We start from the raw sequence: 24,943 nt of genomic DNA, 5'->3' as shown, positions 1-24,943 counted from the left end.
AGCCTATTCTTGGCAACATGCATGTGTCTTTCCCTTCTGCCCCTTTCTCAAGTGATAAACAAAGTCCAGCCCATTAGAACAGTACCTCCAGAAGCAGGAGCAAGTCTTTGGAACTAGAAATGCTTAAAATCTCAGGTGGCACTCACATCCCAAGAGTGACAGGGCACACTGAAGTGGTGAAAAAACCTGGATCCCAAAATATCAAGTCCCAGTGGGAAAGGTTACCCACGCTTTTCTAGCTAATATCATGGCAGTAACAGAAGCAATTGTGGGTCTAATTGGAAGAAAGGTGCTAAACAGATAATTGAAATAAAAAGAAAAATACAGCATGAGTGTTGTAGGTAAAGCAGGAAATTCCTTAAATTCTTCTCTGCTTTCCTCAGGTTCTTCAAGATATTCCTCTTATCTTAATCACTGAGAACAAAGTAAATGCTGAAATCTCTATTCTGTACTCTTAAAAAAATGCATAGTACAGGGACACAAAAATAAAGAAAAAAAGGATCATTCAGCTCCACCTGCTCAGTCTAAACTCTCACTGGGACATGAAATGGGGACGAATACTATCCAGCCGCCGTGTCAGGATCTCACAGCCTGTATCGGTGACCAGGAGTGTGTGTTCAAACTGGGCGGAGCGCTTTCCATCCCTTGTCACTGCAGTCCAGCCATCAGGCCATGTCTCATCTTGCCAACCACCTGAAAACATAAAGCATGACTTTTCGACTGGTTTTAAGTAACAGGCACAGTTCCCCAAAGAGAAACGAAAAACCTATCAACTGTACTGAATAGAACCAGCATCCTATCCCGTCACTACTGAATGGTAAATAACAGTAACCAATTTACTGTACTGCTAAATTGCTCACCTTCACAGATCATTGGCTCAATTGTAAATACATGACCTGGCTTCATGACTCCAACGGCCTTATTTTCTGGAAAAAAAAATAAAAATACTCGCATTAGAAAAAGTGATCCCATCTTAGTAAATGAATGAATCCTTGTCCTAGAATAATACAGCAGGAATACTGTGAATTCAGAAAAGCTCCTCAGAGATGACCCGCTCACTTGTCCATTTTTAATTCTACATTAAGGTCTCACTGAGTATTTTCCTTCTCCCCCTCCTCCAATACCACAGTACTTACTCAAGGAGTTTAAAATGAATTGCTGTCTTTCTCTCCAATAACTGAAGTTCAACTCCAGTTCTATGAAAACACTGAACAACTGCAATACAGGAATTTCTGCAGACTTCCATATGAAAATCGTCATTAAAAAAAAATCAATACAAATAAGAAGCACTTAAGATATCCAGAGAAGGTTTGAAACCTCTTAATTTGTTTCCACTGAACCATTAACTCAAATTGTCCAAATATGATCGTGGTTAAGTAATCCTACGATGCCATTTATGAAAGATTCGCTGCCCCACTGTTACTCTGCCTAATGGGGTCATTGCAGTGTTAGAGTGAAAATACTGCATGTCTTTAGCAAACATAAAAAGGCAGAGAATTCCAAGGCATCCAGGACAGTAACACCAGAAATTTCCAATGTGATATACACCAAAAATATTTATGTGGAAGCACAGGAACTGATGCAGAGCACATCTCTAGAAGTGTAGTTTGACTGAAGAAAGTTTTCAGCCACTTTCAAAAAGCTTTTACTTACATCTGGAAATGGCATTATAGGCCTTCTAAGGATAGAAACATTTCCCCATTCATGTCAGACAAGGATGTTTAAGGGATTAGCTGAGAATTCAGGCAAAAACATTGAGTACTTACTCAATACAGATGAGAGCCAACACTATCCATTAGTGTAGGCACAACTGTCTAAATATATGATAAATTCACCATATTTAGGTTCATAAAGCATGCAATGGTATGGAGTTCAGAAAAACTTATTTCATGAATTCAGAAATGCTACCTTAATGGCTGCAAGGTAACATGCTACTTCGTTTGAATAAAAGAAAAAAGTAAATTGGGGGCATTCAATGCAAACCACTTCTTGTCTACAGGACAACTCAAAGGGAATGAATACTCACTGGCATAATGTGGCACGTTAGGAGCCGTATGGAAAAGTTTATGGATTCCATGCCCACAGTAGCTCCGAACCACTGAAAATCCATTTGCTTGAGCATGTTTCTGAATAATGTTTCCTAGTTCTCTGTACCGAACACCAGGTTTCACTGCAAAATTAAAGAGAGAGATGCAAATTTATAGAGCTTGCTTTCAACTTAACTAACCAAACACCATGCAGGCTAGTATCTCTGTAGTGCTCACAGCTTGTGTGGCCATCTGTTCTAGAATGCAACTTCCTATCATCACTTAATCCACCAAGTACAAAAGTGAGTGCAGTAACGTGGGAGAGGGAGGAAAGTGTCTCATGTAAAAGAGAAAATGAGAGAATAAGAAAATTCTTTCACAAGAACACTACTTTCTTCCTTTTGTGGATGTAAGTGCTCATATATTAAAAGGACACTGAAGTTTGAAACTAAAGACAATGAAAGGCTTTCAAAGTCCCTGCTCATTGCAGGGGGTTTGGGCTAGATGACCTTTGAAAGCCCCTTCCAACCCAAACTGTTCTATGATTCTATGCAAGTACTTGGTAACTTCTCATACTAACAGTTGCAGTGCTTTGTTCAATGAATGCATGAACTCTATTTCAGTACACACTTATCTCTCTACTACTATGTGAAAAGTGTACACAGATCAAGAGGAAAAATGATTATACGTGAAGGACCAAGAAGGGGAAAAACCAAAATGGGTATCTCTGCAAGATTTTTAGTGGCAACATTGCAGCAAATCAGAACATTCATACGCAGGGCTAACTTTTAGGAAGCCTTAAAGATTAAAAGAGTTTGAAACAAATGAGAACTGTGTGAAAGAAATCACTTTGAGCACTTGGACAAGGGAGTAATAATGCCATAAAAGCAACAATGCCTCCTCCATCAGCCAATGAAGATGCATACCAAAAGCAACCTTGAGGCACTAAAAAATAAAGAATGTAAATGCTATTTCAAGATCATTCACAACTCCCTGAATACGTGCTGCTCCTTCAGGAGCCAGATGTAGTGTGGTTATGTGGAGCATCTTAAGCAGAGTTCACATACAAAGCTAAAACTCTGTAAGAACAAAGCCACTTAGTAAAATTCTCTGCCAACTTAAACAACTACAACTTAAATCTGTAAGTTGAATTTACAGAAAATAAAGAAATTTAGATTACTAGAATGTGCATGCTTTTCCCAGAATAATTTAAAAAATAAAAAGACATGGTGAGAAAGGAAACGTCAGTCTGTTGTTTTTATGCTACTAGTTGTGAAGCACCATCTTCTTCAGGCCTGACAATATCAAGCAACTCATCTCAAAGCAGCAAGGAGCCCTCTGCTTCTCTCTCATAAAACTCTCCTAAGTGAGAGTTCTGCTGGTACAGTGCCAAGAAATTAAGATGATTTAAACAGGGGAGAGGCAACCCTTTTTAACAGCCAGGACGTTTGCTACCAGAATTCCTACTAACAGGGAATGTCTAACCCCATTAGAACCTGTTACAGCATCTAGAAAGCTGGTGAAGTTACACTGAGAGTTTAAATCTTATTATAATTAACATGAAGGTTGATTTCTGTCCTAGTTTATACATCAGGATATGAAAGATGACAGATGTAACATTTGCTATAAAAATAAAGTATAGGAGTAAAGATAAACATTCTGATTTAGCTCTGAGAAACAAAGTGGCTGTTTTAGAACAGTAATCCCACATAAACAGGTAATTTATGTTCTTCACAGCTGAACTCTGCAGTACTTTCTTGATCACACAATGGATACGCAAGGCATCATTCACATGGATTTGTCTTCTCAGCTTGGCTAGCCATCTCCAAATTATTAACCAAAGTAAGCTACTATAGTTTGGTTTTTTTTCATTTACTTTTGATTAAGTGCAAGTTTAAAGACTTCAGATCTAGCACCTTAAACTTCAGTCTTCAAAGGCCTTGAAGTGAGTGAATTTTACTGGGGATTTTAAAAACCTGCAGGGTATAAAAAAAAACCAAACAGATAATACAAATATTTGCAGGCACTTGGGAGATTTCTGGTTTCTTTTCTCCATTTGTCTAAGAGAACATAGTATATTCCTTTGTGAATGGAGCTGACCATGACATTCTTTCTATCTCATGGTATGTCTCAGTGAAGCTATCCTGACATATCTAAGCAACATAATTGAAGTTCTGTGGGTACTGAAGGATATAGATCTGTCTTTTCTTGCATAAAGATGAAAATGAAAAGCTCGTAATTAGCTTTATGAAATAATCATTAGGTTTGGAAGGGACAGAGATATGCTTAAATGTTCAGAGTTTTTTTGCCTAATAGGCTCATTGTGCAACATTGTTCACATTACCAAAGTAGGAAACCATACTTTGATTTTCCAAACACACTTTGTTCTTCACGTTCTCTAAACAACTTGTTTTGAGGATGTTTTATTCATCTAACAGTCTAAAACGGCTGTTTCCATTTAAGTATCATCATATGTGGATCAGCTGAACATCAGTTACATTTTCCTTGTCAACCCACATTACAAGTAAAAGTTGCAACACTACCCACAGAACTGTGCCATTTGAAGAATCACGGTATTATACATCATTTGCTGGTGACACACACTAACACTTCTGTGTCCTACAACAGAAGTCACTCCCCATAGTAGCAAACAGGAGCATTCATGGTTGAGAATTGAAACCAAAATGCTTCAGGCCCCAGTCAAAGGGTTTACCTGCATCAATGGCCTGCATTAGGCACTCGTAAGTTGTTTGGACAAGCCTCCTTGCACCCTCATCAACTTCTCCAACATAAAATGTCTCGTTCAGATCTCCATGGTAGCCATTACGATAGACAGTAATATCCACTGCAAGGAATACCAGAAATACTGTAATATTAGCACTGTATTTCTCACTTCGTCTCTTCATTTGTGAAAAAGCTTCCATGCATGTTTAGAGTAGTTACACCTTTGCAAAAACTGTAATGCTAAAACCCACTGCTTCCAGCCAAGAAGGTAACATTTCTTCAACACTGAATACACAGCAACTTTTCCAGTAATATTCTTGACTACAAAAAATATACTAAATTACTTAGAACTTTTTCTTTTCTTCTTTCAAATGAAATAATTTAAGCATGTGGTATCAGGCAAACAGCAAGAATGAGAAGGGTATGCTTAAATAACCAAGGTTTAGAAGAACATATAGTAAGAGTTTAGAATTATGTTGCAGCAAAACTCATTTGCTTTATGTATAATGTTGATTGTAAACTCAAAGTGATATAAGTCAGTCTTGAAAAATAGCAGCATAAGTAATTTCAATGAGGAAAAAAAAACTTTTTTAGTTTAACTCATTGCAAAAAAAGATAGGCTTTTTTGGTTAAGAACATCCATACAAGATGCTCGCTGCAAATAGTCCTTTTACAAAACATGGGAACAGGCTTACCAGTTTAGAAACTGCTGACAACTATTTTAGTATCCTGTCTTTTATAGCAGACAAGTGAAAAATTAGTCATCATATACAGCAAACACAAGCAAAATATTCTAGATTTGCATATCGAGTTGACTTCCTGTGGTAGAATGGGTATTTCTGTGTTTATCAGGCTTTTGGCAGTAGCCTGATAGGTCTAACAGCTGTACCAAAACCACTAGCCCTCACTGGTACATAGCCATGAAGGAAACTGTACTGGGCAATAACACTTTAGGAATATGTTGCATGAGCCCCTTAGAGAGACCAGTACAGCCTTGACAGGAAAATGTGAGGGAAAACCATTGGTGTCAGCAATAAATCTGTACTGCTGGCAAACGTTTAAGAATGAAATTAACACTGCACAAAACCAATCCTGCCTGCTGTGGATACGTGCACATACAGGGTTACACTATACTCACTGCAGAATTGTGCAGGACTACTGGAATACTACCTAGTAACTAACAACAGGACCCTGGTAACTTATCCAAGCAAGTTTCTTGTGAACTGTCTATCAGAGCTCCTTCACACAGTGTCCAGAATACTTGCTGCAAAGAGGCCGTCTCAACAGGACATGTGATTACAAGACTTCCTCTTGACATTACCAGATTAGGCCAGAACATCTCACTCACTTGTAGGTATATGAGCTTTGTTTAAGAATCTGCTCCCAGGGAACAAGATGATTAAATGATATGATGCCTGCTCAGAGCAGGGTGTTGGACTAGACATCACCTGCCAGCACCTTCTGGATGACATTTTCCTGTGATGCAAAAACCTGGTTTAGACTCTGACATGGCCACGTTTTGCTTCCAACAGGCAAAAAAAAGTTTTAAGTAAAGAGAAATATGGGCACTTCCCTCTATTGTTCACTGGGCACATTCCCTCTAAAGTACTTTTTCTATCTCCACTGAACCCCATTTTATTCCTTATTGTAAACTGGCTTTTGAGCCACTTTCTTACAAAAAGAAACCTACAAGACTTGGAAGCCTTTTGAGCCCATGGGGAGGGGATGTTCTACCCATAAGATGTGGACCATTTTGCAACAAGACCTACTCAGCTACAAAAGAGTAAGCTAGTTGCTCTTCATCAAAAGAAAGCAGAAGGCTCAAAGCTTGGGCAAATGCAGTCAAGGCAGGGATGTGAACAATGGTATGTTGAACAACAGATGTGAACAATGATGTGATACAATGGTATCCCTCTTATAAAAGGCATTATATACAGCCGTGGCATGCAAATAGTGGAGAGGTAAGTCACCATATAGATGAAGCCAACCTAGTAAACTCAGCTAGGCTTCTCAGGCAGCCAGCAATGCCAGAAAAATTGGCAACAGAGCTGTGCAAAGGCACCATCTTTGAAATTAAAAAAAAGATAAAGAAGCCTTGCCCAAATGGTTACATGAACACTACAGCTCAGAGCTATCAACCTGACATAGAAATGGGCAGCAATCGTGAGACTCATTCTGTAGAGACTTAATAGCTCTTATTGCATGTCAATACACACCCAATATCTGACAATCTAAAAGAATTCCAACCTGCTCCTAGAGATAGGCCAAACCTTAGAATACACTGGGTATTTATTTACACATAAGGGAAAAGCAAACCAATGCAATAAAAAAAGCCGCAAATGTTTCTACAAAACCAATGTCATTAGTTTTTAATGACAAGCAAAGAAAAAATGTGGAAACAAAAAATGGTAATTTAAGTATTCCTTATCACCCAAGAAGGTGTAAGTACCTTGAGTACCATGAACAAAATGCAGCTGGTACAAAATGCTCAAGAAAAGTGTATGTTTTTAATATGAACCTATACAACACCTCACCATTAGGATCCTTACAGTCATGATAGTCATCATGTCTGTAGCAAAATCTAAGGATCTAGAGCCATCTAATCAAGAATTCATGCAGAATTCATGAACTGATCCCGTTCAATAATTCAATATAAATTTTATTCACTATTTATGCAGTCTGGAACAACTGGAGCCTAGCCCACAAGTGGAATACTCGGGTAGTATACTAATGCACAGATCAGGGTAGAAGTGTTATAAAGCTCTTAAAATGAACCAAGCTTTTTAAATTATTTTATTAAAATCATTGATTTAAATATATGAAGAACAGAGGTTAATTTGTAAATGAGAACAAAAGCCTCTGGTAGTGAAACCTCATCTTACTGCACGGTTTAACTGAATAAAAGGTAGAAATGGTGAAGGTTAATTTTCACAGCACTTACCATTAACTATATCTCCCTCCTGCAATGGCCTCCTGTCAGGAATTCCATGACAGATCACTTCGTTCACTGACGTACAACACGACTTTGGGAAATTATAATAATTCAGAGGGGAAGGATAGCAATTCCTTGCGATACAAGCCTAATTTAGAAAATACAATTTACACTTTACATTAGTCAGTTATGTACAAACAGATGCACAACGGCTTTACAGTAAGAATGACAAGTTAAAATGCAGTGACCCTTGGAAAAGAAGATTCTTCAAGCATTTTTTTAACATCACACTATTTTGTTATGCTTTGCATTTCTTACCAGGAAGACAGTAAAGAGTTTAATTTTGTTTCTACTCATTTTTATGTTCAACTACAAATGCTAAAATATTCAGGTCTAAAATAATGCACAAAATACTTATCCAGCTAAAAAACTGAATAATTTTCAATGACTTTTAAGCACGTGGTCTAAGTACCTTTGCAGAACACACAAGTTAGACAAAGAGACATTTAGCATCACTCTTTCACCCCTAGCTTTGAGACCTTAAGCTGCATTTTTTGCACTCCCTCTGATAACCTTTTGGGGATGTTTGCAAAACTGATGCATACATTTTATACGTACTTCTATATACATACATCTACACACTGAGACATACCGAGCAGTTCTGGAATACTGTGTCAACTTTTTTCATTTAAAAAAAAAGAATAACATTTTAAGACTGTAAATTACCAGTTGAAGAGATTGGTCATTGTCAGCCATCTGCCACGCAAAGGTTTCCAAAAATTGCTGAGGGGTAACACCATTTAAACTACTAGTTGCCCACATTACACATTATGTGTAAGTAAGTAGTTTAGTGTTTAATGCAGTTCAGCCAAAAACTGTGGCCCAATCAAACCAGAGTAAGTTCTTTATAATCTTGGCTCAGCAGCTGCAAATGCTTATCTGCATTTCTGTTCTAAAAAGATCAGCAAGCAGAAAGCTCTCTAACAAACTTATCTATAATCACTGCCTTCCCCACAGTGCACACAAGTATCCCCAATTATCAGCTGACACCCTGCACAGAGAAGACAGCCAAGAGAAATAAAAATTACTCAATTCAAGTATCTATGAATAGTTCAGAGAGGAAAATAGTTGAATATATTTCATTTCAAATATTTCACTGGATTGGGCTTTAGTTTGCGTGATTGCATCAAACATCTTGTTTCAATTCTCTCTGAGGCTCCTCACTTCTGATTCCTAGTCATAAATAATTAACCTTTCTCCTCTTTACGTCTTACCCAGCACCACAGAGGACAAAACATTCATGGCCTACATATGATGTTCTTTATACAATGGTATCTTTGGAGCAAAAACATTTAGAAAAAAGAAAATTACATAATGTTAACCAAGAAAACAGGTGAGGAAGCAGAGAGAACCTGAAGCTGAAAATCACAGAAGGAGCTGATACAGAGAGGCATCCAGGAGCTCCTAACTCATTTTGAACCTACACATTTCTAATGTCCATACTCCAAATTGGGAAACAGTTTAAAAAAGGTAATTCATGCAACTACAAAGAAAACCATGCAATACCAACACAAAAAGAGAGAAAAGAAAGCACTTATAAATGCTGGAAGAACAATAAAATGATCTTACTAAATGGACAGCATGATCAATTTCTTCAGTAGTTACTCCTGCTTTCACCATCATGGCAGCAACATCCAATACTTCTCTAGCAAGCTGCAAACAAAACAAAAGGACCAATTTAAAATAAGACCAAGACTACTTCCTAGACAATTAACTTATTAGTTTTCTACACCACCACCAAGAATGCTAGGAAAGCTGGGCACGCTTGGGCTCTACAAAGACTTTCAGGGTTTATGGGTTATATTACTAAGCCACATCTGTGAGATTTGAAAATTCTCTGATTAAAATTTAGACCACAATTACCTAGGATACCATAATCTTAACTCAGACTACCTGAATACATTTCAATGTTTGACTTTATGCACAAGAAAGTGATTACAATTGAACAGCTTTTCTTCAATAATTGTTAAGGATAAGACTCTGTTTTGCCTTTTAGTTTTTAGTTAGTAGTAACTCTTGAAGAAGTTCTGTTCTCATTTATGCACGATACAATATATTCTTAGCAGAAACAACATTTCAGCCACACATCTCACTTAGTAACAAAATAAATAAATGTTATATTTTCTCTTGCAAAACAGTTTATTGTGAATTGGGAGTCACAAGGAGAAAAAAAAACCAAGAAATACCTATTTTCTCAAATTATTTTTCAGTGCTGAAAAGTGCTTTAAACATTTGTAGGGTCACATGTGCTGTCACAAACTGGTAAAATCACTATGGATTTCTGACAAATAAAGGCACTTCACCATGAAAACCAAAGCCCCCTTACCCTACACACTACTCGCATCCCTTCTATATCCTCAGATGTGAGTATTTTTATTTGAGAGGTTCCTTTTAAAGCCTGTTCTGATTCAGACATTCCTGAAAAGAAAAAAGGCAGAGGAGAAAAAGAAATAAATAAACCACATTATATGGAAGAGTGACTGCTACACATGTCCAATCAAGGAACTTACTTGGCTTACCAATGGCATAAAAGTACATACATTCTCACTACAGACTAAAGTAATGAACCCTAAAGAACACTAAGTCAAAGCATTATCATCATTATCCATATTAATTTGAATTCATAAGCCTTCCACAACATCGTAATGACCGCATGTGCTAGGATACCTGTTCACTTACTGCATAAAACCATCGTCTCTAGTTAGTCATAACACAACCTTGAAAATCAGACTTACAAGGAAATTATTCTATTCATAGAAACGTTTTTTCTTTCTTAGCTACTTTGAGAAGAACAGATAAAAGGTTCCCTTCTCCTGTGTCTTCTTCATGCTTTAAAGGCTTTTCAATTAAAAGAAAAATAGAAAGCAAACAATGATACTCCATAATTGTGATTTGCTTTAAGTTACCTAGTGGGTGATCAGCATAATCCGGTCTCTGAATATAACTTGGCACAGGTCTCGTTGGCGTCTAGATAAATCATGATCAAAGCTGGTTAGGTTGCATGAATACTTATTATAGTCACAAAAACAGAGACTCATCCAGCAAAATTAAATAGAGTGAAATATGGCTAATTACACTAAAAAAAGTGAAGTATACAAACACTCCAAAACGCATCAAATTTTTTTTTTCTTAAAGATTCTCCTGTTACTCTCTACTGCTCTCATATTATACATCTTCTAACAGCCAACATCACAGCTTTGGAAAGATTAAACTTTTGTGTGTCAAGTAAATGAAATTGGTTTTATACCGTATTATCCTGTTACACTGTGGTGTTTATTCTGCTATTTTCCAGATGGCAAACGCACTGGTTCCAAAGGCATCCTTCCTCTCTATGGTTATTAATGTCTATTAGCAAAATTGCTACTCCTACTCATCACCCTAGTCATTAGCACTTCTTATTATAGTTTCACTTGCCTCAATAATCCTACAGCAGTCAGAAGACAAAAAAGCGGTAACACTACTAAATTACTTAGCTGGTGACAGAGACAAAACACCCTTTCTTCAATTACACTAACAAACATACATGGGCTCAGGCTCTGTTAATCTGTTCTCTAGAGCCTGTGACAGATGGGGAAGACTATAGAGAAGATGCCACAGGGGCAGCATTTCTACCACAGGACAATTAGAAAAGACAAATGTAAATGAAATGCCATTATTTGGGTAAAAACTTTGGCTCATTCCATGTATAAATTTATACCAATTTAAAAATACAGCTATACTGAGATTGTGTTCTAAATCTAATTTTCACAGCTCAGAATGTTACTATCTCAGTTACTCTTCACTATTCCAGTGCTGGAGGTCACCAAAACCTCTGTTCCTTCAGCAAAGCTGTTCACCAGCTCATTCACCAGATTATTTCAAACCATTTACATAAAATAAACCTTTTTTAATTCAAAATTAATTCATTTGAGTTTTTCCAAAACAGACTGCTCCATTATTGGTGCGAACAGTAAAGAGCTAGGAGACATCATCTCAACTAGCAGCAGAACACATGTCAAAACATACAGCCAAAAGGCATGAGCTTAAGCCTGTTACTGATGGATGTCACCTCACATGCACTAATTTTAAATATACCAAGATACAGATAAGTTAAATTAAAATGAACCACAAAAAAATATGGACAGAGTCATACATGTCCTTGCCATCAGGTTGAGATTGCTTAAGAAGCTTTCCTTTCTCATCTAAAATGTGAAGTAGTAAGTCAGGACTGGTCCATTAGTTGCTACAGAACGTAGCAGCAATTGAGTACAGTGGCACCTGTTGCTTACCAGTGGATAATGTGGCCTGAGTTTACCAGTGTACCGATAACCAGACCAGGGATTTGTGTTAACATCACCTTCCAGGGTCCACGAGGAAACTTCACGCTTCGCCTTTTCATCTTCTGAAAAGACAAAAAAAAAAGGCAGCAGCAAAATCAGTCCTACTGAGAATAAGAACTGCAGGGTCCAGAAAGTGACTCAGAAGTACATCAGTCCAGATCTGACTCTTGCTGGTGTTTTAGATATTGATATATAAAAGTGTAAGTAGCAGTCCTCATTTTGTATTGCCCTTAAGTTTTTCACATTCAAAATTCACATCCTGCCAGCTCTATTCAATAGCAAACTGGGGAATGTCAGGACAGCAGTGCTGAATGCACAAATAAAATGTAGTAATTATTTAAGCTGCTCTTAATATATAGTTCTAAAACCTAGTTCTGTGCATGTTTTAATTCTTGGGGAGAAAGCATATTTCTACAGAAAGAATCATCCCTTCAATTAAAATTCTTGCACTGTAAATTAATCTTCCTTTTCTGTAATTCTTCTTAGCATTCAGTGACAGAAATGACCTGGATGAGAAGGCTTAACAGTATCCAACTATTAGTTTCAACACATGGCACCCACAGCTCCTCCAGATCTGATGGAGAGAGTGCGAGTGCTGTCACTTCTGCATTTCAGGACAGGCAGTGTGTGCACATTCCAAGATGGTCCCAACCTGCTGGAAGTTCCCAGTTTTTTCAACATTGTGAAATTCATGTCTAATGTGCTCCAGTGACTGAATTCATCCACAAATAACACAGTCTAATGGTGTAGATTTAAGGTGTTTGCATAAAGGATTGAAGCAAGTGGCTTATGAGCATTACCGAAAGGAAAAATATTTACTCGGAAAGAGGAGGCAAGGGTTAAGAAAGAGCACAGCAGCATTAATTGTTAACTCATCTCTGTTTATATCTCATAAGAATTAAGAGATGGCAAAGGTCTGCCATAGCAAGCCCTAACTTGAGTTCCTTAGAGCCTCTGTGGCTGACAGCTGAGCCGTCTGCTCATGTGGCATCTGCTCACGTGGCATTCAGTTTAGATAAACCACTGAGAAAGGATACTCTAAAAACCAAAGTTTTAATGAAGCAATATTTTGGATTCCCTTGAGACGCTTCAGTTTGTTGCGCTGATGTCTTGCCAGCTCAACTTGGGCTCAACAGTTACCCAGGAAGCTAACAAGATCACGGATTTAGTGGAGCTGTAGAAAAAATTGCTGTCAGATAAACACCAGCAGAAGACTGCACCCCAGGACTACCAGTACTAACAACAAACACTGTTTCATATCCATGCAGGTACAAAGTAACAGGATTCAGACTGCAAATGTGAACTATGTGACCCCTTATGCTAGGAAGGCAGACAGAAGGAAAACATTTGTAATTGTCTGTGCTACTCCAACCTAATAACCATGCAACATCTATCATGGAAAATGGAGTTTTATTGGATTTTAGGAAAGGAGGATATAAATTACTGGAGGATTTGAATTCCTGCCATGCCACTTACTTTTTATTCCCACCTCCCTTTCAAGCAGGAATTGATGAAGATGGGCAGGGGAGTAGCAGGGAGGAGGCAAGACTTTCTCTGTTCGATTGTTTGGTTTTAAACTCATGGATTATTTTTACTACTCAGATAAGGGAGAATCCACCAGTCTACTAGTATTTCTGTGCCACAGCTACTAGCTGTAACTAAGGCATACAGATATTCTTATTGCCTTCAACTAAACTCAGCAAAATCCTAGCTATGATACATCCTCCCATGAATGGCTGCTTCAGTACTCAAAAACATCTTCCTTTTTTTTCCCAAAGGGGTCCACCACCCCAAACGTACCAACCAGCTACACTCTGACTGGCTTGCTTGCATCCCACCAAGTGTCTTATCACAAAGCCTTCACACAGACCTTTCCCACTTTACTGCCTTTTACTACATTAGGTATCAAAATGCTACGACGGCACAAGCCTGGCAATGCCTTGTAATAACAGTTTATTATTCTCCTTGCCCTTTATTTCAGCATCCCTCTTTCTTTGTTGATACACCTAGCAATGTAGCTTGAAGAATGCTTTACACAAAAAGAAAAGGGAACGGAAACAGATCTGTACCACTAGGTCCAAAAATTTACATAGATCCTGAAGAGTATCAGGAACCGGACAAAATTTCAGATATGTGGAATCCAGTGCCATATATCTTGGAAACACCCATACCATTCTTAGACACACAATCACAGAACAGTTGAGGTTGGAAGGGACCTCTGTAGGTCCTCTATACCCCCTGCTTAAGCAGGGTCATCTACAGCTGGCGGCACAGGAAAAAACAAATTCAAAACATTATTAAAATGGATTTTTAAAATATACTCACTTGCTTTCTTGTGTAATAACTTGTGAGTAGCCCAGCTTCCCTTAAAGCATTCCTAGAATTGCAAACAAAATATATACATTATGTATGTTTAAGTAGCATTACCCTAGACAGACATAACATCCCCATAAAAGAGAAGCATCTCTATTTTAAAAGAAAACTAGAAGACCGATTTCATTAACCCTTGCAGCAACATGCAGTAAATGCTACTGTAACTGCTAGTCTCAACAATATAAAATACTACATTCAACAGCTTATGAGCCAGAACAGACAGAAAACAGAGCCAAACAGATGCACCCATCACAGTAAAACACACTGATCTAATCCTGTCTACTAAATATTGTGCCTTTATCGCTTTAATGAGTAACTAAACACCACAGTTGTTCCATGTTGGCTGAAACGCAAGAGTCTATCCCCATACCAGATCTGACAGCACTGCAGTGAGCAGGATGGTCCTCCCTTGGCTCCTGCAAGAAGCCATCTCCTCTCGCTAACTGCATCCTTCCGTCTTCTTCCCCAGCACAGGAAAGCAACAGAGGCCAATCACCACAACCACAAAGGGACAAATAAAATAGACTGGGGGGGAGGAGGGGTGGTAGTTGAGGGCTACTGAATGGAAATAGGAAATTAAACCACAATAAAGTTTAAATGGAAATCAAGACAAGAATGACTGTGAAGGAGGAGTTTGACTTTTTTCTCTTCTGTCCAAGCACAAGTAGAGCAGCTCATGTGACAATCAGCAGATGCCTGGCAGCTGGAGGAGACTGAAAAAAGGCCAAGATGAAGACATGAAAAAAGGAGAAATTTAAGAAGAGAAGTTGCAGAAGGCAGCATTAAAGGTAATCCTTTAAGGTGATAATTAGGAAATTACTTGGGTTTGTAGCAGAAAGTCTAATTCAATGGCTGTGTGCACTCAAAACAACCATTAGAAAACAGCTAATTCCAATCATTTACAATAACAGCTGAATTTCTGAAGAAAGAAGCAGTAAGCAAACTGTTTTGCTTTATAAGGAAAGACAATACCAATGCTGAATCACCACTGTAAAACTACCATCCAGAGCCAACAACTAATTCAAACTAATGTATACAACACTCAACCAGCACAAGACAGCAGATCTGTAAACTAAGCCTGATGTGTAACCCCTGCCTCTGGTTGCTACTGAGCAGTCTTGACTGTCTACTCCTGCAGACCCATCTTCTCCCCCATCTTCTTGTTAGTCTTGCAACCAGTGGTTATCAAACTGTACCCACAAAAACACAGTAAGTGATGCATAAGAATGCCTATATTCAGAGAGAGCCTCTGGTGTGCTCTTCCGCTCATTACCCAAACCAGCTGTTTGTCATCCTTCTCCTACACCACAGAATTAAATCACCCAAACCAGCTGTTTGTCACCCTTCTCCTACAACACAGAATTAAAGCCGCCATGTTCTCTGGACTGGTACTCAACATGCCATGGTGCTACATAGAATCATAGAGCGGTTAGGGTTGGAAAGGACCTTAAGATCATCTAGTTCCAACTCCCCTGCCATGGGCAGGGACACCTCACACTAAACCATCTCACCCAAGGCTTCGTCCTGCTTGGTCTTGAACACTGCCAGAGATAGAGCATTCACAACCTCCCTGGGCAACCTATTCCAGTGCCTCACCACCCTGACAGGAAAGAATTTCCTCCTTATATCCAATCTAAACTTCCCCTGTTTAAGTTTTAACCCATTACCCCTTGTCCTGTCACTACAGTCCCTAATGAAGAGTCTCTCCCCAGCATCCCTATAGGCCCCCTTCAGATACTGGAAGGCTGCTATGAGGTCTCCACACAGCCTTCTCTTCTCCAGGCTGAACAGCCCCAACTTTCTCAGCCTACTGTCTGAGCAACAAGAGGCCTTGAAACCAACACTTTGGATTACCAGAGAGAACATCTTTTTGAACAAGCAGCAGGAGGTTTTACTGTCCTACTTGTATAACTTGCTTCATACACAGACCTTTGTGCTGCATTATGATCTGTTTTTGTTGGAGAGCTGGGAGAAAAGGAGCAGGAGCTGAGGCCTATTTTAAGAAAAATAAAAATGCTAAAAATCCTATTTCAAGGACATTGGAAGCATCAGTATGGTTTTAATACCCTTTTAAACACCAGGCCTCTGTTCTGAAGAAGAAGGATTATACAACCAAGGCCTTAAAGCAGCTACCAAAGTCTACAAATCTAGAGTCCACTTTCTGGGATACAAAAGAGCATTTTGGGAATTAATACATACATCAGCTGCGGCAATTACTGGTTTTAGTTCATTCTCTCCCCTTCCCCATGCAATTTTGAGGTGTATTCTCCAAGGCCATTCCTTTCTCCGACACCAACAGTCTTTCCTCTTTGCAGGCCCATAACCTGAAAACAGCAGGCAAACGCCACACCACTGGCAGTATCATAACCCAGCAGGCTCCTCTTTGACTCTTTATTTCCTGCAGCTGTAAACAACTGAAGAGAATCCAACATAAGGCTGCCATATGTCTGAGTCTTCCCAAACATGTTTCCCAGATTTTACTTGCCCTCTGTTTCCAGAGGAACAGCAGCTCCATCAGAATTGCTACAAGCATTGCTCCAAACAAGCTGCTGTACACCAAGACATCCCAGACACGTGTACTATACGCACATCTATCAATTGCAACAAGTATGCACAGCAAGTCTGAAGCATTCTTCTAAGCACATGCAGTGTACAGCCAATGAGTATCTCTGTCTTGATCTGACACTTTTGGAAGGCATTCAAAGGATATGCTGCACATCCACCTACAACCCATATATTTTGTGTAGGATCAGTCATATGCTTCCTGTAAGCATTGGACTTACTGGGTACACACAAACTATTTATATTTAACAACTTACTGCACAAGCACTTCACTGCACACGTCTTCAGGGCTCTGTCTTGGCAATTCCAGATAAAAATATGGCAGCTGTCATCTCACAGGCTGGAGAATCATAGCTCTGGCAACAAAGCACTACTAATGTACCACTGCATATTGCATAAACCCTCACCTTCTATACAGCAGACTTCCTGACAAGCCATAGAGGAAAGCCACTCTTTCTCTCCATCTGAGCCACTTTCTGGAGAATTTTCTGGAGAAAATTCTGCTTTTCACTGAGCCTTCTCCCCACAGCTTTCTGCTGAGACATTTACTTTAATCTTTCCATTATCATTCCTGGCTCTAGTGATTGTTCCATGTTCCCATGCCATATAGAGATCAGGATAGGAAATTTTCAATTATTAAATAAACAAAATTCAGGAAAAAATATCCAGGCTGATTTTAATATCAAAATGAAAATACTAATTATCTTTTCTGATACTGTTTAAAAAAGGAATACATGATCTCACATGGCTGTATTTGAAAACATTAATTAGCTTCAGGGGGAAACTATACATGAATAATATGAATTTGGCTTCAAGTTTCTTGGAAGACTCCTGGATTTCACTTGAAACACTACATTATCCATTAGTATGTCTGATATTAACATCCCTACCCTTCTCACCTACAGCATTTTTGGTTTTATGGCAGCCATCTTTTATATAGCAATCGAGACAGAAGACTTAAGAACACTGAGGAGAGCTTAACAAGAACAGAGGTCAAATGTATGACCATAAAAAAAAAGGCAGGGGGAGGAGGGGTAATCTTCCATTTGTTTAGAGCAATCTTGGGTACAACTATTCTGTCATCAAGAAAAACACAACTGTGATTTTTAGACAGAGGCCATAACATATTTAAACCTTTAACAGCATTTCTGGCTTCCAGCCACACTTAAGCCAGCCCCACTGCTTCTGTGTTTAAAGACAAGCTTAACCCAGTGTCCACCAGAACCTAGGCCATTACCAAAAGGTAACCAAAGCCACAACAAGCATTATGATCTAGAAAGATTCCTCTTGGATCACCTGGTGGAATCCATGTTACTTCTATAAATGATTTTTCCCTTAAGGACTTGCCCCAACACATATTTACTGGTTGAAGTACTGACAGAATCATTCAGCACAGCAGAATTTGGTTTACAGTACACTGCATTTTCACTACCAACATACCAAATACTTTAGGCCTTTCATTTCTTTCAACCAGTCATTGAAAGAACAAAACCAAACCCCTTAAAACAGTTACTAAGCTACTTAGCAAGGATTTTTTTTCCTATATTTACTGTCATCTCTACAGTCATAGGAAAGAGCCTCTTACTCTTTTGGTTCATGTATCTACACAACCTGATTAAGAGGTAGAAAATCCAGCCAACTGCAAATTCCAGGGGATAAAAGGGTGCTAAATCAACCAAGATTAGGATACAACTGCACTGCTAACCTCTGTATAGCACAGACATAACTAGCTTTAAATAAGCTATCCAAGTACAGGAAGCTGTGCAGGCACCACAACACAGAATCCAAGGCATACTCACTGTGTTTCTGAACTGCCTTTGCAAGATAGCAGCTCACTTCAGTTGGCTCTGCCAACTCATCATCAGTGATTTCCAGCCTTAAGGCTGACACTCTTCTTCATGCTGCCCTTCACCTTTGGGTTGTGCTGCATTATACAACCTGGCATTTGACACTGTAAATACACCTACCAGCAGGTATGCAAAAACCACCCCAAGTTACTGAGAACTCCAACTCATGTCCAATGTCCACAAAATTACCCCTCTCCATTCACTGTGATCATCATTTAGAGCCATTGTGCTGAATTTCCAAAAGTACCCATTCTACATGATAAAAAATAAAAGGGAAAAAAAAAAAAAGACATCTGGAATCAAGACTGTGGGACAGACTGGCTGTCCCTTTGCATGTCATTATACCCTGAATTCTAACAGGTAAATGTCTAGGAAACAGTGCCAAGGAGTACACTGTATTTAAAATATTCTGAGCAATTATTTTAATAGAACTTTAAAATGTCTGTCTAACATAAAATTGTCTCAGGTTTAATCTGAGATGATGTAGTTTTGCTTAATGAGAACTCAATTTTAACCAAGCCACCTTGAAGGTATGCAAAACAGAAGACAAAAAAAAAAAGCTGAAGTTCACCATTTAGTCTAAGAAAAATATCGGGTTATCAGTGAAATATATATTTAATACAATACAGGTTAACTGTACATTTTATCCATAAATACATGTACATTGAGGAATGCAATTGTTAATACATGTGACCTCTTCTTCATGCTGAACCCTATTCTTCCAGGTGCGGTACAAGCCCCCAGAGACAGCCTCTAGCCTGAAAACTCAGTACAGAATTCCCAAACCAGCCAAAGTAGCACACATGACCAGTCAGTTTTTCAGAAGAGCTGAATATACATTTTCCGATTCAAATCAAGGGAAGCACCTACATGCAGCACCTTGGTATGAGCAAGGTTGGCTTTCTCCTTCATCTAAAGCCTGATCTCACCCTGAGACTTCTGTGTCCCACGTAACAGAGCCCTTCCTTTGAGGAATAGACTGCATTTTGCAACTCTTTAGATTTACACAGATACACAAGCAATTTTTGAGACAGGTGGAGGAACAACTGACCAGAGACATTCAAACTGGACCGTCCTTTCAGTATTCTCAACACAGCTCAGAAAGCTGTCTGAAGTTTTACTTTCAGAAAATTACGAGGGCTCAGCATTTGTGCACCAGCAATAACCAGGCATTTATAGCAGACACAGGTATTTATGGTGATTTATAGGCAATTAAAAATGTCAGCTTCCTGGTGAAGGAAATCTGTTGAAAGACCTTCTAGCAGACGGTATCTGCAGAGTGCCAAATGAAACTCTTATGTGTTGCAGTTGGATCCAAGCAGCAGGTTTTAAGCCTATTTTAGGCACAGCAAAGAACACTGAACCAAGATGAAATATGGCACTTATGTCCTACAGTCTGACACAGGAGAGGATAAAAAATAGTTTCACACAGGTCCACTGCTCCCTGTTCCCCACCTGCAACATAATGAATGCAAAAGCAACAGCAAAGTGGGGGACAGGACAACACATGCTTCTCCTCAGGTTTTTCACAAATCACTGTGACCTTGAGTATCCAAAGCTGTCAAGGGCCCAGGGCTGAGTATCAGAGAAAATGTGCCTCTCAGAAAGGAGTAAATCGGTATACAGACCCTCTGAGAAAACAAAGCAGTATTTCTTTCCTGTTACTAGAATTTAACAAGCCCCACCTCAAATGGGAAGAGCCCCACTGGTGGCTAACTGTACAATTTGGAGAAATGGTTTCCCTTCAAACACCTAAAACACATGTCCAACAATCACTCATGTGCAGCAGCTTCACTGTATCACAGGCCCCACTTTCGTCCCCATAACCAGATCACTTCATACACCCAGGCCTCTCTGGGACTGACAACACACAGGTACACAAAGCAGGAAGGGATTGATTTTATAAGAGAATGTTTCCAGCACATGGTCAGAAATAGGTATTTCTGAATTGGGCTGGAGAAATGCCCCCAACCTAGCATACAGTCCACAGAAAACCTCCGACTACTCTGTTTCATCTGAGACACTTACACAGATATAAATAGCATGAGAGAGGAAGTTTCCACAAAAGCAACACAAAATTATTAATAAGAGATCAATTTACAAACAGAAGGCTCATATAAAAGTAGTAACTGGAAATCTCAAGAACAGTTAATACTTTCCCTCTGTTTATCGTTCAGCAGCTTACAGAAAGCTTAGAAGAAACTTAAATCTTTTGTGTATTTAAACACAGTTTATGTATGCTGTATACAACTGACACAAAAGTGACACATGCATCTATAAAGGCAGATTTCACAATAGCAAATTCATCTTAGAGGAACAATACACTTGAGATGCGATGCTGGGCTTCTGTGTTATTTCCACATTCAGAAGATAGACTGAATTACTGTACCTCAGTGTAAGATGCTAAAGACAAGGAACACTGTAGCAAGTCTCTACAAAAGAGAAAGCAAGACAGTGAAAGAAGGTAGCTGGCAGCGACGGTACCTGATTTATTAGTCTAAGTGAAGATATTATTAAAGGTTAACAGCAGACAGAATCCCTCCACAGAATATTCCCTCTTGTTACATACACCTTGGAGTGAAAGGAAGAAAAATAATGCTGAGGTTCAACACAAAACCTCAGCTCTTCCACTGCTAAAAGCCATCCATTACCAGTTCAAAACCTCCCTGCTCAGCCAGAATCTGGCTGCCTTGGCCCCCTTTTCACCCATAACCCACAAGCACAACCATCATTCAACAGCTGTATGCAGTTTTCCAAGGTGCACAACACCCAGAGATAGAACAGTGTTGGCTCAAAGGAATTTCAGAGGATGTTAGATTACTTCAGAGTGTTTTGGGGGCATGCTGTTGAAGCATACTTTTTGTTGCAGAAATGCAGGGGGAAATAAACGACCAGAATAATGCCCTTTCTCAAGGAAAGGAGAAACACAAATGATAAACCCACTGGGGAAATCACTGTCTTGATACACTCTATCTGAAAAGTTCACTTGAATTCTCTATGTGCAGTGATGAAAAATGACATTTAATTGAGGCCAGGTTGGATGGAGCTTTGAGCAACCTGGTCTAGTGAAAGGTGTTCCTGCCCATGGGAGGGGGGTTGGAACCTTTAAGGTCCCTTCCAACCCAAATCACTCTATGATTCTATGAATCTCCTCACTACACCAAGTTTCTCATTCCTATACATCCTGCATTATTTTTTCTTAGCAAACTATATGTTACTACTTATAATTCAAACACATTGCTTCATACTGATTACCTTTCTACAGTAGTTCACACTTTTCCGCTTATTCTTAGCACTGGAGAAAACAAACTCCTACAAATTCAGTTTTAGCTCTGATTGGAGTTTTGGCTGCGTGAACAAGTCATCGTAGGCTTCTGTGTGTCCTCAGACATACACCAGGTAGCTTGTTGCTCCTATCCTGCTCTCAGCCCAGAGTCAGTGCCTGCACACCCAGCTACCACCGCTGCACTCAGTAAGGATGGGTTGACTTTACAGAGTGCTGGACCACAACAGACAAGCCTGCTCTTTGGCAGCACGCTCCTGGAGCACTGGTGTTGTATGACCCCACTGTACAAAGCTTTGGGGAGCTAAACCAGCAAAATAAAAACATCAATGCAACTGCTTTTTCTCCATTAAAAGAAAACTCTAAAGCCCACAGAAGTGGCTCACTGAGGAATCAAGGCCAGCTTAACAGAAGTGGTAGAAACATGCACCCTTGAAGTAAGGAAAAGAACCATGGCAGCTACAGCACAGGCTGTGCTATAATGTGGAGTAACAGCCGAGGCCCACTCACTGGCTTATCTAACAGTTACATCTGCAATACTACAATGGAAAGAAAACCAACAAAGAGAGAACTCTGGAAAAGTTTCACAAATGCTAACCAGTCCAGTACTGTCAGCTGAAACTTGCTGGAAGTTCAGAGGAAAATTCCTGGCTTTCAAAACTCCTTAACCTGTTGTGTGCTCATTTGGACAAGCAGCCAGGTTGTCAGCAGCCCCTCACCTATCCTGACCGTGTGGAGCGCTGCAGTGAGTCTCCTCCATCACACATATGAGATGATGGGGAGAGCTGGAATCTTGGGGCAGCTCTGCAGGAGGTACTCAGGGAGGCTGAAGGTCCTCACTGCAGGCTGAACACGAGGACTGTTCTCTCAGTGCATGACATTTTTTGCACTTCTTGAAAACAGGCTGCTATTAATTTCTTTCTCTTCTGTAAGATGGTGTCCCAAAACTTCTGAAGCACCTTTCATATCTGGGGAATCATTGTGCTTACCTACTTTACTGATGAGGACAGTGAGGGACAGCAAGGAAAAACAGTACACCCAAGGTCACTCAGGAGTAAGATGACTGGGATTCACAGTTCAGTATTTGATTTTCTAGACAGGACAGCCTTACAAGCATGTGGTTGGTTATCCAGCAGCCTCTTTTAACAAGCTAATACATATTTTGGGTAATTCCCCTTTTACCTTACAACAGTAGCAGATATTTCAAAATAATTAAACCAAATATATAGATAACAAGAATCTCTGCATCCTGTATAAGATTAGCTGAGTTAGAGACGGGACAGAATGAAGATGTTAGTAGAACTCCTCACATAGGATTGTTTGGTCTGTTAACAAATGGCTTTGTCATCATCAACTAGTATCTGTATGTGCTGAAGATGCATTTATGATGAGGTTTACATCAGACATGTCAAAACAGGTAGTAAAACACAATGTGAATCCCACAAACCAGCCATAAGCACCACACAGGAACTAGACATACAGAACCGTAAGAACACTTTTGAGTTGCAGGTGATCTAGTTAGCACTGACTACCAGCATCTGGCATCAGAGACTTCAGGGGAAAGTACCAGAAACCGTGCTGTGGGTGTGTTACGTGCACATGGGAAGTCTTCTCCCAGCCCCATTCAAACTATAACTATCAGCTTACACCCTGACTCAGAAAAACCCCATCCAACTAGTAAGTCAATTTTATCCTTAGCTTATGTGACTGAATGATTTTAAGTTTATCTACAGTCAAGATTTTACCCTGAACTGTAATTCTGACAGAGAAGTTCTCTGTTAATCTCCAAATTAAAACACACATACCTCACCAATGTTGACAGACGTTACACATCCAAGTTCAAAGCACAAGGCCATGCATTTTACTGTGCATTTTAATGTTGTTAAAAAAACAAACTAAAAACCCACTCAACAGCCGTCAGACAGTACTTTCTATTTAAGTTAAGGACCAAACTACATTACCACTGTGGTAATAAGTGAGAGTAGCTGAGGCCTACAGAGTATGTTTAACAGGAGTTGATGGCTGTGTGACAACTGGCCTAACCTGAGTTTCCCTGTTCAGTACCCTTAAAGCAACATATCTAAAGGCATAAAAAAAAAGGAAGAGCAGCGAGTAATTTTCCCAGAAGCTCGTATTTAAAGGAAAAGGAGATTCCGTTTTCAAAGCAACAAGTTTATCAAAGCCAAGCAACTCCAGAGCTGATGCAGACACAGAAACGCACACGCTGGAATTTGATGAGCCCGTCTCATTTTGTCCCACTAAGCCCTTATTTTTAATGGGCACACACACCCCCACCACCCAAACCTTCAGGCCGAGGACAAGCCGCGCACCCCTCACTACCGCCCCGTCCGCTCGGCAGCAGCCAAGTCCCGCATTGCCCCAGCCCCGAGGGGTAACCGCCCCACCCGTGGCCGCCGGCCCGGCACTCCCCGGGCTCCAACTCGTCCCCCACCGTGCGGAGGAACTTTCTGTAGGCACAAACGGCGGACCCAAGGCTGGCAGGGCGGTAATGCCGGGCACGCCGGGCCGCAGATCGAAACCCGGCCCGCAGCGTGAGGAGGACAGGCAGGCACCCCCACGGGTGAGCTGGGAGGGGAGCCTAGTGGCCTCACCTGAGAGCAGAAGTAGGAGCCCTGGATGCCCAGCTTGAGGCAGGTAGGGCACTGCAGCTTGGCCTCGCTGCTGCAGCCAGCCGTCTCGCAAACACGGGTCTCCACCGCCGCCATGCTGCCGGGCTGCCACAGGCGCGGCGCGGCGAGCGGCGGGGGAGGAGCCGCCGCCCGGAGGTGCCGCCGGCTGGGGCGGGCGGGCGGCAA

The 24,943-nt window shown here is 40.0% G+C and overlaps 1 protein-coding gene across 2 annotated transcripts; it reads right to left on the bottom strand.

Annotated features, from left to right (window-relative positions):
- METAP1 (methionyl aminopeptidase 1) lies at positions 1-24,943 on the bottom strand. Of its 2 annotated transcripts, none has more exons than XM_057417931.1 (11): positions 24,740-24,943; positions 14,388-14,439; positions 12,012-12,124; positions 10,650-10,710; positions 10,070-10,161; positions 9,313-9,396; positions 7,693-7,831; positions 4,741-4,872; positions 2,027-2,170; positions 861-926; positions 1-693 (listed from the first exon to the last, which is right to left on the bottom strand). In XM_057417931.1, exons 1-11 carry the CDS (start codon positions 24,851-24,853, stop codon positions 533-535), a joined length of 1,158 nt encoding a protein of 385 aa, XP_057273914.1. In that variant the 5' UTR covers positions 24,854-24,943; the 3' UTR covers positions 1-532. The 2 variants fall into 2 exon arrangements, with proteins under 2 accessions (XP_057273914.1, XP_057273915.1); XM_057417932.1 differs by having other exon boundaries at positions 12,012-12,121.

This window comes from Pezoporus wallicus, unplaced genomic scaffold (assembly GCF_028554395.1).
Source record: "Pezoporus wallicus isolate ANWC-B61680 ecotype Strahan unplaced genomic scaffold, APGP_CSIRO_Pwel_v1 contig_6999, whole genome shotgun sequence".
Taxonomy (NCBI): domain Eukaryota; kingdom Metazoa; phylum Chordata; class Aves; order Psittaciformes; family Psittacidae; genus Pezoporus; species Pezoporus wallicus.
The sequence above is the reverse complement of the archived record's forward strand: the minus strand, read 5'-3'. Positions and strand labels throughout refer to the sequence as shown.

Coding starts and splice junctions, on each gene's coding strand:
- METAP1 (XM_057417931.1), bottom strand. CDS start 24,853: ATGGCGGCGGTGGAGACCCGTGTTTGCGAGACGGCTGGCTGCAGCAGC. Junction 12,125..14,387: donor GTTATTACACAAGAAAGCAA/GTGAGTATATTT, acceptor TTGTCTTTTCAG/AAGATGAAAAGGCGAAGCGT. Junction 7,832..9,312: donor TTGATCATGCTGTCCATTTA/GTAAGATCATTT, acceptor TTTCTAAATTAG/GCTTGTATCGCAAGGAATTG.